This window comes from Lonchura striata, chromosome 4, assembly GCF_046129695.1.
Source record: "Lonchura striata isolate bLonStr1 chromosome 4, bLonStr1.mat, whole genome shotgun sequence".
Lineage (NCBI taxonomy): Eukaryota > Metazoa > Chordata > Aves > Passeriformes > Estrildidae > Lonchura > Lonchura striata.
In genome coordinates this window covers 37255186-37273369 of record NC_134606.1, presented here as the reverse complement: position 1 = coordinate 37273369, position 18184 = coordinate 37255186, and the positions used below count along the sequence as shown (strand labels likewise).

Below are 18184 nucleotides of genomic sequence, written 5' to 3'. Positions count from 1 at the left end.
TGAATGATGACATTTATTCCACTTGTGTCTTGGGAATTATGGATTTACCTGTTTTCTTTATGGCATTCGGCAAAAAATCTGCTGCAGTCTATTCATTAGTTTATCCTGCACCAACTTGGGAATAATTAATTTTATGTTGGCATAATTAAAATTGAATTATAGAAATAGGTATAGTGATAGGTGATACAGATAGGTGAGTGATCCTGCACCAAAACAGGCAACTGAAGAAAACCACTAGCATCCTCTGATTTATTTTCAAATGTGAAGAATTTTAGGGCAAACAAAACAAAATCCAAGCAGTAGAACAAAACACAAAATAAGGTTTTGGACTAGGAAAATGGAACAAAAAGATAAATCTTCAATGGAATATTGATTTCTTTTTTAATTCACAAATGGTGATCACACAGGGTAGAGAATATTTAACCATGAAGACAGCAGAAAAGAAATGCACTTCCACTAAAACCATAAAGAAGCTGCAGTCATCTAGGTAGAACCATAAAAAGCACTCTTCTCTGATAAAAGGCATTCTAAGAGAAGGACTGGGAAATATATTTCATATTTCATATGTTTTGTGATAATTTATTTTGATATTGGGAGTGAAAATGTCATTGTTTTTAGGAATCTCTTTTTTCTTCACTTGAGTATGTTTATAGTAAAACAAGTTAGAATTTAATATACTTTGAAGATAAATCACCTCTGGATGTTTTCAGAGCAAAAAAAATTTCCATCTTAATCTTCTTAAATTTCTCTCTATATTTTTTACTGTTTTTTCCTGAGGCTGTTTACTCTGCACATATTAGAGAGAAGGATAAAAAGCATTTTAAATAGGCAAGATCTGTGTGTGACTCCTAAGAAGGGAGCTTCGTTTTCTGGCTGGTATATATATATATTTTTTTTTTTGGAATTCTGTTTTCTTACTAAGGTAGTGTTTACCAGCAGGAAGGAGTTAAACAATACCCAAACAACTCAGGAGCTGTCTGTCAATCAGGGCTAATTTTGAGGCAGCAGCATTAAGAGGCTTCGGAAAAAATGAAGTCTTTCTGGCATTTATTTTGTTTCTCTGTATTTATCAATTGAGAATGGCTGGGACTGAATTGTTAATAAATACAAATGGTTAATTGAGTGGTAAAGTCAAAACCTGTAAAAGAAGGTAAATATATTTCAGAAGGTCCAGCTTCTGCATCTTCAACATGAACTCTCAAACTCTGTGGCTCCACAACAGGACGGGTGGTAGTCTGTGAATGGAATTTGATACATAGCTAAATAGTCCTGAAAATATTTTTTTAAATTGCAGATAAGGGAAAGGAGGCTCTTTTTTAAGATAACTGGTACTATTGTAATGCTTAAGGTCCTTAGCCACACAGGAAAGGTTCTGGTTAGAGTAGATGTAGCAGGAATCTGTTCTCAAAATAGAAACTGGCTACAGAATGGCAAAATTATTTGATAGTGATGCTCAGTTTCTACTCAATCATAAGAAAGGTTTTACATGTGTTTTTTATGCTATGCAAGGCTGAATTTTCTTTTGTCATTTTTGCCTTGTCTTGTGGTATGAAATAGCTTCTCATACCATAATTTGAGTGTCCTAAGTCTACCACATTTATAATTTGTTGCAACACATAATGATTTTGAATAAGAAATAGGTAACATTACTGTCTTTGCTCAATTTACAGACTTACATATCATACCACAGACTCACAAGTCAGCCTTTACTGGAAGAGTAAAATGACTCAGTTTGGGCTTGGGAGCCAGAGAGCTAAATATAGCACACAGCATAGAGCTTGGTACAGCTGGGGGGAAAAAATCCATTTGGGAACTTATAAAAGGTCAGTTTGGAGCAGAGGTGCCTGAGTGCAGAAACACTTGCCCTGACAACTAACTTCACTCTGTTCCTATTTGAGAAGTGGCACAGCAGAGCTGCTGAGGACAGGGAGAGAAAAAAATAGACATAGAAAAGGTTTGAGTTGGTTATTCCAAAAATTAGTGCAGGATGTAGGCTATCAAGTATCCATTTCTGTGGGAAAGTGATGATGTGGCAGTGTAAACATCTTGTTGAATGTGTACAAACTCAGAATACTCTGTGCAAATTCTTTATTGAAACAATGATCAATGTACAAGCTACATCACATTTCATTTTGCCATTTCAGCATGAACTTTTCTTTTTGTGGTTTACAGCCGTGAGTTATAAAATCATAACAGTTATTTAAATCAAAATACACCAACTGCTTCTCAAAAGAACACATTCATATTTGTCTTACATTTCTTGTAAAATCAAAAAGGATTTCATAATAAATGAAATATAACTTACAAGACTTTAGTGCAAGCATTTCCATTGCATCTAAGAAACTTTCAGTTGTCCCACTAAATATGGCATACTTAAGAGGCCAACTCTTAAAATAGCATGCTTCCAAGATATCCCATGAGAACTTTTGAAAATCTGACACTGTTAACACTTTCTAGAATTAGTTAATCTGACCAAACTGAAAGTCAAAAAGCCCTGGTTATATGTTACAGTACTTTTGTCAAAAGGTAACTGCAAATCAAGGAACTGACATAGTTATCTACATTAGAATAAAACAGGCACTGATTTAAAAAAAATCAACATCTGCCTGTATATGCCATTTCGCAAGTCTTATGATTATACAGTAATTTTTAAGCGCAGAAGTGTACTTCTGTGCCTTACCAAGTACCAACAAACCTGCACAAAATGCTGGTCTATGGGTTCTTTTAAATTTTTTATATGACAGACAAAAAAAACCCCAGAAGGGTAGGTTTCATCACAAACATGCTCAAACCAGATAACAAAAAAAGGATCAGCAGGAAACAAATGCTGCTCAGAAAGAAAATGTTGAGAAAAAAGGTACTGAATACTGTGTTTAAATGGTCTGATTAGTATGGTCTTACATTTATCGGAAAAAGAATAGTAAGTGTGAAATTCAAATCCAACACTGATTTCTTCTGCTGCAGAAATCTAGTCATCTTTCATGAAGTTTGGCAAAATTGTTTGAAAATGGTGTAAATATAATTGTGCAAATCTCTTTTCCTTATTAAGCCTGGCTTGGTGATCCTTTGCTTTTAGAATGCAATTTCAGTTGGACTGGATTTTCCAGATTCTGAGTGTTTTAAGAACCATTAGTGTTTGGTGGTACAATAAATAGTAAATTGTAACAAAAAGTGTGCATAGTCCAATGATGGGAACAGATTAATGTCCCTGAAGTGCTTAAGGTGCATGGAAATATGTAACAATGCAAACATTAATATTTTCTTAGAGCCATTATTAATTTTATGTTTGTTAATTGTGTTTTCAGACCATAAAATAGCCATTTGCTAAGAAATACTGCAAGACACAATTGCATACTTTATAATAATACAGCCAGAAAGTTTGGAACAGGAGACAGGTTTGGGTCTTGCTTCCCATTTGTCTTCCACAAAGGAAGTTCCTGAAAGTGTATAAAAAGCTTTAGGCTTAGAAGTGTCATATAATGGGTGCATAAGACACTGAGCAGCAGACACAAAACCACCAAAAACCCACATAAACCAGAACCATCGGTTCTGTATAAAATCTGTATTTTCTTCAGCTACATTGCTGTTTAGTTTTTATTCTGATAATAACACAAAGCTAGATGTCCAGACTGGATGGAGCAGTCCTACCTGTGAGCTCTCATCTCTGAAGGACTCCAGGTCTAGAAAATTCAGGGTTCCCTCTGACCTTGCAACAGCAGGAATCCAGCACTCCAGGTACTGCATGTATCTAATCCAAGTACCAGTTGCTTGCATGTGGTTTGCAATGTGCGTTTGTGTGTACTTCAAACATGCCCTTTGTGGGCAACCTCTAGGGAAAAACATCATTTGTATCTTCAAGGAAGTTTACACAGCGATACTGAAGAAATCCATGGGGATTGTTTGCTCTCAAATGTTTCTCAATAAATAAATAATAAAGAGGCTGGAGGACAGCCTGAATGAAGCAGTCAGGGTCAGAACACTATAGACATACATGAAAGGGTCTGATCTCTACTGTAAAAACTTCATAGTTTAAAAAGATTAAAATTAAAATACTGCAATAAATATTTTTATAACTTTTAAAAAAATATAAAGTGTAATTTAAAAGTTCATTTTATGCTTTCAAGGAGAATATCCTTGCTTATCTGTGCAATCTTAGTTGGGCACCAGGTAGGTAACTTTAGAATGCATGGGCATTGTTTGTAAATGCTGGACAGGCAGAAACATTAATGTACCTCTTCTCAGGAGGTTAAGGTGAATTAAAGGATTTTAGTGCAAGTTCTTGCTTTTGTTTCTGCCCTTGTCCTTTTTCATATAAGAAGCAAATAAAGTAACTTGAAAAACTGATGTGAACACAACAGAAATGTCCTTTGGATTAAGACAAGAAGTTAACAGTTTACATCATACTACTGTCAATCACACTGGTCAGAAGTGAGGTTCTTTAAGGTATTCTTTTAAACTAACTTCTGTCTTACATTTGTATTGCTTTGCTGGAACTCAAATATTTCCGGTCACATTCTTAATGGACTTTGCCCTTGCGTGTTTCCTTTTGGGCATGTGCAAATGCATTTTGTGTAGAAACCTGCCACTGTGGTGAGCACAAAAAAATATGAGACACCTGAATGCTGCCATTTCTCACAAATTGGTTGTAAAATCTGAAGACCATTATTAAACATATACATTTTTTTTTTATAACCACAGAAAGATACATATGGAGCCATCTCTACATCACCTATGTAAGCCATGGCGTATTCCTGTATTTCACTGCTGGTGAGGCTCTGCACTTTAACATGAGAAAGTTGACACAAGACCTCAGTTCATTATCAAGAGTTCTTTTATGTACCTGCAACATTGACTATGTCTGGTCTTGATTACCTGTGCAGTTAATATAACTGATTGCCTCCAACAGACACCTTATGGAGATGTGGCTGCTTTGTTAAAATGTCCAGAAAGCATCCATGGATCATCTCCCCATAGACCTAAGAGACTTCTTTTTCTACAGTATACTTGATTCCAGATTTAAGTGTCTATATTTATACTACAATCCTTCTTAAACACTATAGGGTGATAGTTTGTTCATTGGTTCCAAACTAAATGTGTCAGGTAATTAAGTAATATGCTATTAACCCTACACAAACTCCTTGTAAGTGCTTTCTTTCCAGACTCACTGCAGAGAAGGTACTTTTTATTGTCTATCTGCAAGAGAAATTATTACTTCCCTTCTACTCCTGGCATTTCCTGGCAGAGATGTTGATCCTTTTTAATGCCACAATTGCTACGATCATTAAAGCTTTACTGGGGTAGAGTCACATGTACTTGAGCAGTGAACATCCTACATGTAGGAGGTTCCCAAAATCTCAATGCAATTATATAATTTTTAACAGTTTGCATGACTGTCTTTGTAATTTTATAGGACACTTGATTATATTTTTTTCATTTTGGATACAACACTCTCAAACTGATGCTTATATATGAATTTAGGATTGGTTTTCAGAATATCAAAATTAAGAAGCCAAATAAAAGGGAATTTTGCTATTTCAGCCTTGTTATCAACAGATTACTGACATTTGCAGGACTGTTATGTAACCTGCATATCTTCTGGTAAGGTGGTACAAGTTACTGCTTCCAAATTACTTCAAAACAAAACATCCTGCATATTTGCCGCTGTTTGCCATATAAACTTCTGGAAACATAGAAAATGCTCAAATGTATGCAAAAAATTCCTGCAGAGCTGTTGAACTGCAACTTTCTCATGGCTTTCCCATATGTAATATGCACCTCAAAGCTGTTTCTTCATGCAAACAAACAATTGTTGGCATCTTCATTCCATGAAGCAGGGGAAACTATTTCCCATGTGGCTAAGCAGTGTGGTCTCAAATGAAATGGAAACATTTTAACTTTCTTTAATAGCCCTCTAAATCACAATGCAGCTGAGCAAACAGGCTTTGTAAATGGGATCTATTAGGATTTTATTTGGCTACTGGAGTGCTGCCTCTTGGGCAATATTTCAAATTCACAAGTTAATATTTGCAAAAATGCAATAGATGAAAATAACGTGAAGGAAGAAAATGGAAACCAGTTTTATGTTTAGTAAGTTCAAGTGTCCTACAACAAAGACTACCAGTGACTTCCAGGAGCCACTACAGGTGACTCCATCCTAGAAAATGCTGAGGTAAATGTTTCCTGGAAATACTCCTAATCAAAAAGAGCAATTAATATTAATGTAATAGCAATTAGTCTGCCATACATCATGGTAAACTAAACTCAAACTGAGAAGAAAGTGCCAAATAATCCACTTACATGCTTTTGCTATGATAGTCTCCAGGTAAGGCTTAGCGGCAAGTACAATATGTATTTTTAAAAGAGCTCCACCTGATTTTCCTGCTATGCATAGATTCAGGAGTAACTATCATACATGGCTTTCATATATAATGCATGTATTTTTGTCATTTGCCAATGCTGTGTCATCAGAACTGAGTTCAGCAGAAGGCTCAGGAGGGGGCTCTGCAGGAAGTGCTGGTGTTTGAGGAGTGTCTTCTTCCTTGGTGTCCAACTGCACGCTTTCCTGTGACTGACCATCCATGCAGTCCTTTTTGGACAATGGGTGAACTGACACTTTTATTGCAATCTGTTGAGGTGGCTCATGCAGTGACGATGCGTCCGAGTCAGCTGTGGGAGATTCACTGCGTGTCAAAGCGTTTGGGATCATATAAAGCTCATCTGTTTCAGTGGTCTCCTGGCCTTCTGCTGCCTGCCGTACAAAATTCTGTCCTTGCTCCTCTAGGCCGACAACCTCCATAATTTCTTCCATTATAGTCCTGCAGTTCATGATGAGAGGTGGCAAAGGTACGCTCCGAGCAAGCTCTTCAATATAGCGAGCAAATTCCATGGTTTTGAACTGGGTTACTTTGGCAAGCTCGAGCGTTTTGGCTGATGTGATAATTGGGATACGCTTTGCAATCTCAAAGGCCTTCTGAAGTTTCTCTGCCCCTTCTGTTCTGAAGAATTCATTGATTGCTTTCTCGGTTTTCTTCAGATGACTGCTCATCATACATAACCGAGTAATGTTCAGTATCATAACAATGGTAAAAGCGACAAGGCAGACAATCATGTAATAGATTCCCATATCTCCAGAGGTAAAAACAACCCTCAGTGTCACAGTATTGTTAACACTGCCATATGTATTAGATGCGACACATGTGTATTTACCTCTGTCTTCAAATGATACGCGGGTAATATTTAGTAGCCCATTGTCAAGAAACCACCATTTTCCTGTTGGAGAGGAAACAGAGTAACTTAGAAGTATTTTGTGACATGATCAGCATAGTCTTAAACATCAACTTTTATCAAACTGGCTTCAGGTTTTGGAAGAAGGAAATAATGTTCACAAGAAGACAAAGAATTTACCTTCATAAAGGCCTGAGATCCTAGAAGTGTTACTAATACTGTCAAATCCCTGACATCTCTCTGACTCTGGATAGTCAGAGCATGTCCTAAAAGGGTCGCATAGAAAATGCTAATATGCATCCCATCTATCTCAGTCTTGTGGTCAGTTAAGCTACAAAGATAGGATTACTCCAGAGAACCTCCCAAACACAGGTCACACTTCCTCAAAGAACAGGATCAATGGGATTGTGAGGCAAAAAAACCTACTTAAACTCTCCCTGTTTTGTTCCCTGACATTGCATTTGCTTACAATTGTGTTATGTTTGGTGTTTCTCATATAATTCTGTTAAACTTTAAAAACCCTAACATTGCAGACATCATATACTACATTGCCTACCCTCTCAGGTGTTGAGAAATTGATTTTGAAGTATAATTTTAAAGAGAGTGAAGTAGGATAGGAGGAGTAAAATAGATGGAAAGGAGAAGACCAATGACAGGGAATGTCGGTAAGAACCTCTACACAACGACAGAACGTCTTTTACCTTTAAAAGACATTTCTATCAATGTAATATAATTGATGACTTGTCTGCTGCATGGAAATATACATTTCATATACATGAACACTTCATATTCTTTGAACCTGGCACGGTAGAACAGTTAAGGTATGAAACTGCATTTGAAACAACATGTTAAAAAGCCATAACTCCTGTCATTGCTAAAGTGATTCAAGATTAACCTAGTTACTGTATTTGCCACTTAATTCATTGGTACTGAATTAAGATTTTTAGTTCCTCAAAGTTTTTCTAGTTAAACATGGCTTACCCAAATTGTTTTACATTATCTCCAGTAGAAGCCTATCTAGAAAGTATTCCCACGAGATCCCTGCCTCAGTTCATGTGTACAGACAGCTCTTAATTACATCTTTTTATCCTCTTAGAAGTTTTAACTTAAATGAAACCACATTTTTTTACCCTAGCATAATTCTTGAAAACAGCTGAATAATTTTGCCTGAAATTAAAAACTGCAGAACAAATAAAAGCTCAGTCTAAATCAGACTTCACATAAAAAAAAATCATCCCAATAAGCTAAATTTAGGCAAATTCAGAAGAAAACTCCTTTACAGAGGAAATATTATCATCTGTAACAGATGACACTTCTTCCTCCACCTCCAGCATAACAAAAAATACAGAGTATTCACTGCTCAGTATTTCTTTGAATTTGAATGCTGGTCCTTTTTTCAAAGTAGTTTTCAATTAATTGTGAAATAACAAGATGCCTTGTGATGTATCCTGGCTCCAGCTGTTAAAAATGACATAATGGCATTGAACTCAGTGACAGGGTCCATGCCAGTGGATCCTGACAGACATATTGACCCACATAAGAAAACAATTCTTAGAAAAGGTATCATTGCTGCGTTTTGATACCAGTTCAATGCCATACTTAGCACCACAAAGAAAGGCCTGAAGCTAGGAAACATTTCTTATGGAGAGACAGCCTCTTAAAGGAGATATTGAACTATTGAAAGTCTAAGTTAAAGTGATGTTGTCTTAATACTACATCTACATTTTTTACTGATTTGGTCAAAGTTTTTTGCTCATCTACGTAAATGTTTGTTTTAGCTACCTCTCTCAGCTGACAACACAAAGACCTAAATTAGCTGCCTAACTAAAGGGGAAATTTTCTATTAGTGACCCTTAGCAATACATTCTAGCACACTAATCTCTGGATGTTGCCACAACCACACAAATCATGTTCAAAAGTCTGCTTGGTAGCTCAAGTAGTTCCTTTCTCTAGCTTAACTCAGAAAATGATAACATGCTGTACTGTAAAACATAATCAGTTATACAGTAAGCTCTTACAGATACTGCTCTTTCACATCAAGCTGGGTCAGTTGTTACTCCTGTCACAGCAGAGTTCGCTGTCAGGTCAATCATTAGTTAGGCACACTATCTTACAACAAAGAGTTTATTTCATCATGTTGTGAACAAAGCAGTCACTATGGAAGGATTACATGAGAAAAACACCTTTCATATATCCACACTCCCCTCAAACACTCCCTAGAAGTGTAACTAGGATTATCACCCAAACTTTCCATTTAAAGAAAATAAGCTCATGTGTAATTATGGTCTCTGGCAAATGCCACTGAAGAGTCTTAACTAAAGCCAGGAAGGCTCAAATTTGGCCTGTCCTTCTCACTGCTCCCCTACATAGATTTTGCAGTTGGTTGTTTGGGGCATCTCCTTTTTCTCACACTACCATGGTACTGCACATAAAGACAGAAGGCATACTAGGGAGTTAGCTGCGTTGAGTTCATGCCAACAAACTTTCATATGTCATAAGAATCCTCCTTTGAGTTGGGAAACAGCTTTTTAATCTTTTTTTGGTGCCAGAGAAGAACAAAGGAGGACAGAATGAGAAACAGAACAAATCCAAAAGTTTTCAAATGACAAGAGGCCTGTCTATACCTTCTGTTAATTTCTTCAGCTTCTTGCTATGTGTTGCTATAAATAACACATAAAACATTACTGTTTTCTTCTAGGGTGTGCATAAAAAATTTATAACTGCCACCAAGCTTTCATTTATTTTCACACAGGAAAATACCACAGCCAGGCCATTAAATTCAGGTTATTTGTCAACTTGCTGAAATCAGAAGTGTCTCTCGACAGGCTAAATCAGTGCTAGTACTAAGATCCTACCTTTACTCTCCTCCTCTTGGAGCAGGCGGCCATTGGAATTGTACCATCTGTAACGTGGGCTGGGGCTCCCTTGGACATTGCAGTCAATCAAGGCACTACTGCCCTCCTTGACTATGATGTGGTCGATGTGGGAGATGACCACAGGCGCAGACCCCGTGTGTGTGTCAGTGTGGTTGAAAGTGCTGTTACTCACATCCTCAGCAGTGGTCAAAGCTGCTAGTAAGATGACAAGGCGTGTGGTAGGCAGAAAGTACAAAAGGTGGCGGCTGTTCAGTATGTCCATTTTCCTTCAGTGGTGTACACGACTGGCTGGGAACTAATTCTGTTGAGTCCTTGAGGTGAGCAGGTCACAGGAGAGTTCTACTTTGATCTGTGCAATTTTATGCTTAAAATATCCTATAAAATAAATAAGTACAGTGAGATGGCATATATAAACAGTCCATTAGATATGCTCTTTTAAAATAGTGACACATCCATTAATGCATTTCACAATCATCAGCGCAGTGTCTTGTCTAAATGCTAATGTTATCACAGTCCTTATCCTTACTGGAAAAAGATGCATACATTTTCCTGACAATGGTGTTCAGAGTGACAGGCGTAGGAGAAAGCTTTTATCACCTAGACACTTAGCAGCAGTTTAGCTACAGTAGCAGCTACAGTTTTATGTCAAAAGTTCAACAGATTTTTTCCTTTTTTTTTTTTTTTTTTTTAACCATTTACAAAACCAACAGGAAAAATGAAGGTACAGCACATTAAAAGCCGTCACTACCAGTTTGGTGCTGCAACTCTATCACATATATGGTCTTAGATGACCTAGGAAACATAGTGTAAGAAAGAACAATTCAAGGAAGGGTATTTGGCTCTAATGCTGCAATCTTTGATATACACATTTTTTTCCCCAAACACAACAGCACATACAGCAAAACATCTCAGACCATTCACTTTTCTTAAGCTACTGCTGTCTGAGATAAAATATAGATATAGCATGGAAGATTATTCTTAAAATAGGGTATTTCATGCTTGATAAAGTAATTTCAGAGTTGTTATTTTTAGAGAAAATTCATAAAGAAGAGTACTTGCTAGTAACATAATTATGGTTAATGTTCCTTTGAGATACAAATGAAGTTAGGGCTTTTCTGTTCCTTATGGAGCATTAAGCATTTTGCCTGTGTACTTTTTGCACATTCTCCCTCAGTATTTTCCCTCAACTAATCACCCACAATGAGGCCTTTCCGAAGCAGTGATTCCAGTTTCTGGACAGAGGCGGGAGGGTGGTTACAAAAGTGCTCTCTATTGGCCTCATTATGCTCCCAGTGAACACAATTGGCATTCAGTACTGACTGAAGGCACAGTGTTGGCCTCAAAATGAGCACCATGGAAAATTTCACTTAAGAGTCTAAAGGCCACAAATCATGTTAAAATCAGAGTAACCAATTATACTGGTTTTACTCACGTGTTTGTAAGGTAAATAACTGAAACTTAGTGAAATTTATTAGATAGAGGAATCTATCTGGAATCTGAATATAGGAAACTATCTAATGAACTTTCCCAAATGAAAAATTCCATTTCAAAAAAGTTTATATTTTCTTAAATATACATTTGACTCATGGTAACTCATTTGCCTTAGCACACATAGTAACTGCTGACAAGATCAGTTTCCTAGATCAGTTCTGTATATAAATGAAATACTAAAATAAAAAGAAACCAATGAAAAATCCCCATCCTTATTTTCTTTTGTATTCAAAAAGGAAAGAAAGCAACATTACCATCTTTCACCAGTAATACTTGATTTAGGTAATTTTGTTGCGCATCCTCTCTTCTCTGTAAAGCAATGAACTTGCTTTCACACAAATACATACAGGTGTTATTGAAAAAGCAAATGAATTCTTCCATTTTACAGGATGAATCATTACTAGAAATGAAAACCTATGTTCTTTTCAATAAACTGCTGTAGAGGTCTGTCCCAGCTTCAAGCCTACCCTTGTTTTTTCTCTGCTTTTATAATTACTAAATGTGGAAGTATTTTTCTTGAAGAGACAGAAAAATTTTTAACTTTAAATTGATATGCAAATCTCATTTGTCATATAAAGCTATGTAAACAATGACTTCAGAAATCTACTTCCAATTATGCAAAGCATGTAGAGTCTGTGCTTTTGAAGGTACACTCTGAGTCAGCAGTTTAGGAAAAAACTTCAGTTCTGCCTATTCACTTCAGTAACTATTTACATCTCATTTCTACAACTCCATTAGCCTTGAAGACTGATATTCTTCATGATTACACATATTCAGTCTATAAAATGTTTCTGTACAGTGTCATGGATCTGCATTGCGCCATACAGAAAACCCAAAATCACACTTCCTGTCAAAGGAGCAGGAACAGAGACTGGCTGGATTAAGACAATGGGAAGGGCAAAAGATAACAATACAAACTGATTGAGCTGTGTGTTCCAATTGCTGTCTGGGGTTTCTTATACTGTATTTGGGTCTATAATATATTTTTACAGCAGAAAAATCAGTAGCAATCAAAAAAAGGTGTTTATTGCTGAGAGCAATTTGCATTCCAGGTGGAAATGAAATAGCATCTCCACAGTAGCTGTACAGAAAACCTGCAAGGAAGAGACCAACAGTGTAGTAGGAAGCTGATCAAGGTAGCTAATGGCCCACTGATTCCGCACAGCACAGGGATGTGGTTTGGAAGGTGTGAGGGCAGTAAGGCGTTGCCTATTCTGTGTGTTTACTTGTTTTGAACACAGAGCATATGGAAGCAGAAACAGTACCTTTGTGTAGTGTGATAGCAAGTATGACTGGTCCACAATATGGCCAAAGGGTTGACTGTTTGTCTGATTGTTTGACTCCTTCATTCTGGCCCAGAATTGAACCATAAATAGCTGCAGTAAATCTTAGGAAACAAGAGATGAATAATTTATGCCTACTGTGTAAGGTTCTTACCTACTCCTTCTTCTTACTCCTGGGAATATACTCTCTCGTTGAATGTAGAATATTAGAATGTATTGCAGATACATTTCTATTTGAAATAACTACAGTTTGGTGGCTAATATGAGGAATAATCAGGTAGTAGGTTTAAAGCAGAATGTTTGGAAATTAAGGTTGCTGCTTTCATATGCCATCCAGAGAAGTGCTTGAGTATGTTTGAGGAGACAGGAAGAGACCTCTCTGAAGAATGGTGCTTTAAGATACAAGTTTAGACAAATGCTCCCAGGGCAACTAGGAAGCATCCTCTCCAATGTTATCAGGAAACAAAAAGAGATGGAAGAAAGCAAAGAAGTTTTCTTAGTCCCAACTGACACAACAAAGTTACAGGGTGGCCATGCCAGGACCTGAATGTCCAGGACCCTCTGCATACCTGCTGGGTGTGACCAAAAATGCTAGAGTCAGATTAGGAAAGCAGGAAGAAGCAGAAAGGGAACTGAAAGGGTAGGAAATGTGCTCACACCAGACGCTGATGCAAAGCAAATTTTGCTGAGAGTTCCTGTCCTGCTTTGCCATAGGTGCAAGAGCAGCCTGAGTATATGAGGGACCACATATCTGGGAGTCACAGCTGCTTTGCTAAATGTAAGTGATGTAATGAGTTATGGTTTAACTACAACTAAATGGAGAGAAGACTGAGACCAAAATAGGACTGCTAGTGATATCTGGCAAAGCAGCATAAGAATCCAGAGTATTGGAGAAGTGAGTAGTGTCACCAGGATCTCGGCCACAAGAGGCAGCAATTAGCTGTGACCCATGATAAACCTGATGAAAAGCAGTCAAAACTGTAACCTTTTAATCTGACCTAAATCAGAGAAAGCTGGATTGACTAGACTAAAACAAAGATTCCTGTAATAACTCCTTGAGACTGAGTAACAGTACTCTAAAGAAGGAGGACATCTGCAATCCTGAGACTCGCTTTGTAGGAACAGATTGAGTCTTGGAGCATTTTTGCCATGAAAAGGTCACTATAAACAAAGAGCTAATTTCTGGTCATGGAAAGAATGTAATCAGCAAAGCTTATGAGCTACCACTAAAATACTTTAAAAAAAAACAACTCTGTATAATATAATTAATGCGGTTACATATACTTTTATTCTTTTTTTTACTTTTAAATTTGTGGTGCATGAAATGGCAAAAGAACATCCCTGACTATTCTGAGCTATTCAGGCTTGTCTCCAAAGACAGAAAGAAAGGAATCCCCAAACTCTCCTCCAGCACCTAGAACATGTATACAGGAAACTTTCCTGCTGTATTGTATCTGGAGCAACATTTGCCACTCGACAATGCTTGCCATTGGTCCACAGATTAAATAGTTCTGTTTTTCAATTCCCAACTCAAATGGTGTAAATTGAAAATATTAAAGTAACAGATTTACTGCTTGTGAGATTAACTTCCAAAGAAAGACTTGAGCCCCATGAAAATACTTGAGCCACGTGACACGCTTTTCTTTTAAGTTACATGCCAGCCAGCTCTAGCATGCTCTCTATGTATTCCTATCCATAGAAGTCCCCTGGAACATGCTTCAGAAAAAGCAGAGCTGCAGCATGATAGTTTTACTCCTAATTAATGTGAAAAAGCAGACAAAAGCTGCAGTTACAACTTCCATGTCCAAGATCAGGTACCAGTCTAAACAGAAGACACATCTAGGACTGACAGACACATCTAGGAACATTAATCAGAGACATGTTCTGACTGACCATTTATTTTTTCATGCCATAGATGTCTTTGCTTCCCATACTACTGCCACCAAAAAAAATGACTATGGGTGCGGGGTCATGGTTGTAAGTGCTGCATTTGTGCAGAACATGATGACAGCACAAAAGAATAGCAAAAGAGGGCAGTGATGCATACCTTTTCCTGGCTTGTTCACGTCTGTAAGACTGGCTTGTTCTTGTTCTTGGAATAATGTGTAATCCTATTAACTGTGAGGTTATTCAATTCATAAGTGAAGCACAAGAAGCCAGCTTACTGCATAATGCATAAATTGTGCTCCTATAGCTTTAACATCCTAACCTTATCTTCCCTGGCTTGTAAGTGACCAAGAAAATTAAATTATTTTAATTCTAGTTCTCCCTTGTCTAAATGAAGTATAAAGGCTGAAGCTACAAAACAAAATTAAGGCGGTTTTTTATTATGCAAAAACTACTTGCTATTTTTCCTAGTTTCCATAGGCAATGTCTTTTAAGAATGGGCAAAAGAAAAAGTTAACAGGGTTAGTGAAACAGGAATGCAAATGAAGGAACTTATGCCACACAGGTGAGAAGCTCACTGCCAGTTCATAGGCTTATGATTGAGAACCACCTACTGAAAAGGTCTAATTATTAGGATCCAGACATGCAGATGAAAAGAAATGTCACTCATTTACAACTAGCAGAACATTTCTGACTTATTTTTCTACTCATTTGTCATCTGATAAAATATTAATGCTTGGTTCCAGAAGAGCTGCCCTTCATTCTCCTGGAGTGGGGGATTTCAGTCCTTTATAATTTCATGGCTTTCTGTTTCCCTGGTTATGTTGAATAGGTGCCCTGCTGGTGGCATCTGTAAAATGAAGAGCTTCCTTCTGCACATCTAGACTGGGGCTTCTCAGCTGGGCAGCAGCCCCCAGCTGTCAGCTTATTTAGTCTCTTCAGCTGCCTTCAGCTGCCTGGGAACTTTATGAAATCTCTCAACAACGCTGAGCCCTGGCTATGTCTGCTCAGTCACCTGGTGCCAGACTTGCTGCCTTCAGCTACCTGATGGGAGGGTATAGAGAAGACAGACATGGGCTCCTCTGAGAGATGTGCTGTGAAAGGACATGAGACACAGGACACATGCTGCAACAACAGAAATTATGAATATGAAAAAAAACATTTAAGCAGGATGTCAGTCAAGCCCTGCAATAAGTTGCCCAGATGGGCTATGGAATTCACATCCTTTGAGAAGTTCAAAACTTGACTGAGCTGGTATACACTGGCCCTACTTTGAAAAGGCTGTTGAATCAGATGGCCCCCAGAGGTGCCCCCTCCAGCCTAAAGAAACTTGAATACTCCAGAAACACAAATACAAGAATTGCCTTGGGGAAGACAATGGGAAAAATATGTCTAATCTTAAAAATTGCTGTATGGGATGCTGGGAAATTGTCTTCATGAGCTCTTCCATAAATTTTTGAGTAGCAGCATTTTAGAATTATAAGTCAGGCTAAGAGTGTTGATTACAGCCTAAAAAAAAAGCATTTGGCTTTCTGCATTGTATTTATGTGATAAGAACAGTATACCTCCTCTTTATCATATAGAGAAGACTTATTTCCAGTCAAGGGAACTCTGAGCATCTTCGTTACCCTCTGCTGGACTTGCTTCACCCTGTCCACATCTTGTGCTGAGGATCCCAAACCTGGATACAGTACTCCAGGTGGGGTCTGACAAGGATAGAGGAGAGGGGGAGAATCATCTCCCTCAAGGTGGTTGTTTTTCTTGACACAGGATAAAATAAGGGCTGGGAATCTATGAAGATTCAAGAGAGACTGTATATAATTTCCAAGTACAAATTCATAGATTATGACAGCCTATGAGGAATGTGTGGACTTAACTTCTGTATATGCATTACCCTCCGAGTGTATTACCCTGGGCAGTGAACAGGAAGGGCTGTCAGTATGGCAATCTGGAGACCTTTCCTAGTGCTTCTGTCTTAAAAAATTTATAACAAAGAAGCCTATAAATTAATTGTATGTTTTGCAGGCATTGGTATGTTCTTACAGGCAAACATTTTTCAATCTGTTTTGTAAGGTGACAATTTATAAATAAGAAAAAAAAAAAAAAAGAAAAAAAGGAAAAATCAAGGGCTGTAGCTTATTCTACCATTAATGGCAGTGCCTGATCAAAACTTAGTCATTATCAGGTTTTCAAGTTTTGTCTTCTAAAATTATTTTGGTCTGAACACACACAGCACTGTAGGGGGTGACAAAAGAAAGAAGCATCATAAAGATACAATTGTCTTAGTTTCAGGGCTCCATAGTGTAATAAGATACTGAAGCAAGCAATAAAGTGTAATTGAAAATTAATTTTATATCCAGACTTTTCATTTAGGGAAAGAAGCATATGCCTTCTTATTCAGCAGCTGTACAATGGAAGAGTTTTCATGTTGCCTTTATCTATGTGTAAATGTTTTAGAATTTTTTTATTGTAGATTTCTTCTCTGTTTCTCTTTATCTACTTCATGTATCTATATTGCAAAACTAGCAAGCACATGGCATCCTACATTCACTTTAAATATTTGAATGGACCCATTGATTTAACCATTTCTTTGAATGGTCTGATGTGTACTCTCCTGATATCAATGAATACTCAAGATCTATTAATCTAAAAAAGAATGAAGACTCAGTGGGCAATTATTGGAGAGGTTATTTAAAAGTACCTCAAGAATGTAAAACCTCTGGAAAATCCCCTCTTGATGCCACAGCTCCTGTAACTGTAGTATCTCTGCTGTATCAAATCAGCTTTTCACAAAATACACTGAAGCAACAAAAGCACTCATGCAACTTTGATGCTTAACTTCTCATTAAAAAGTTGTAATTCAGTTATGCACTCTTATAAGGACTGAGAAATCTGAGTTTTCTTTCTATGTGGTATTTTAATGACTGCAGCAAAAGAAAAGCTCTATATTTAGTGGAGAAGCTTGCTGTTTTTCATCAAGGCAGGTACTGTCATGAAAATGTCCTACTGAGTTGTACATTACCCAGATCATAAGGCAAATTCAACACTATTGATAGTGGAGATTTTTCAAGGCCCAGCTTATGTTTGATCAGGTGTAAATGCTTTGAGGAATTTTATTCTTAGAAATAAAAACTTTGTTTATATAGGTTATCTAGATTTACTCTGTGTTTGTATTTATATGGAGGCCGTACCATTCAATATAGTTTTATACACAAAGCTCTTATTCCAGAAACACTGTATGGCTTTAAGAGTCCCTTGTTTAACTCCTTGCAAACTTTCAGCATTGCTGCTGGTTTGCTGTTGTAGTAAATGCAGATGCATCAATGCTTAAGAGTTCCCTCTATTGAGAAAGGAGAAACAATGAAGACACACAGAGAATCCCTCCCACACTTCCATGTACATCTGAGCTCTGCCTGGCCTCAC

At 37.3% G+C, this 18184-nt stretch overlaps 1 protein-coding gene across 3 annotated transcripts in view; it reads right to left on the bottom strand.

Moving 5' to 3' along the window:
* Positions 1–2071: 2071 nt before the first annotated feature.
* Positions 2072–18184, bottom strand: part of MFAP3L (microfibril associated protein 3 like) — a 35294-nt gene continuing 19181 nt past the window's right edge. For all 3 annotated transcript variants that reach the window (XM_021553788.3, XM_021553625.2, XM_021553708.2), the window contains 2 exons: positions 10080–10475; positions 2072–7269 (listed from right to left, as the gene is read on the bottom strand). In XM_021553788.3, coding sequence (XP_021409463.1) covers positions 6407–7269; positions 10080–10362 — 1146 coding nt within the window. In that variant the 5' untranslated portion in view covers positions 10363–10475 and the 3' untranslated portion in view covers positions 2072–6406. The remainder of the gene's footprint in view (positions 7270–10079; positions 10476–18184) is intronic.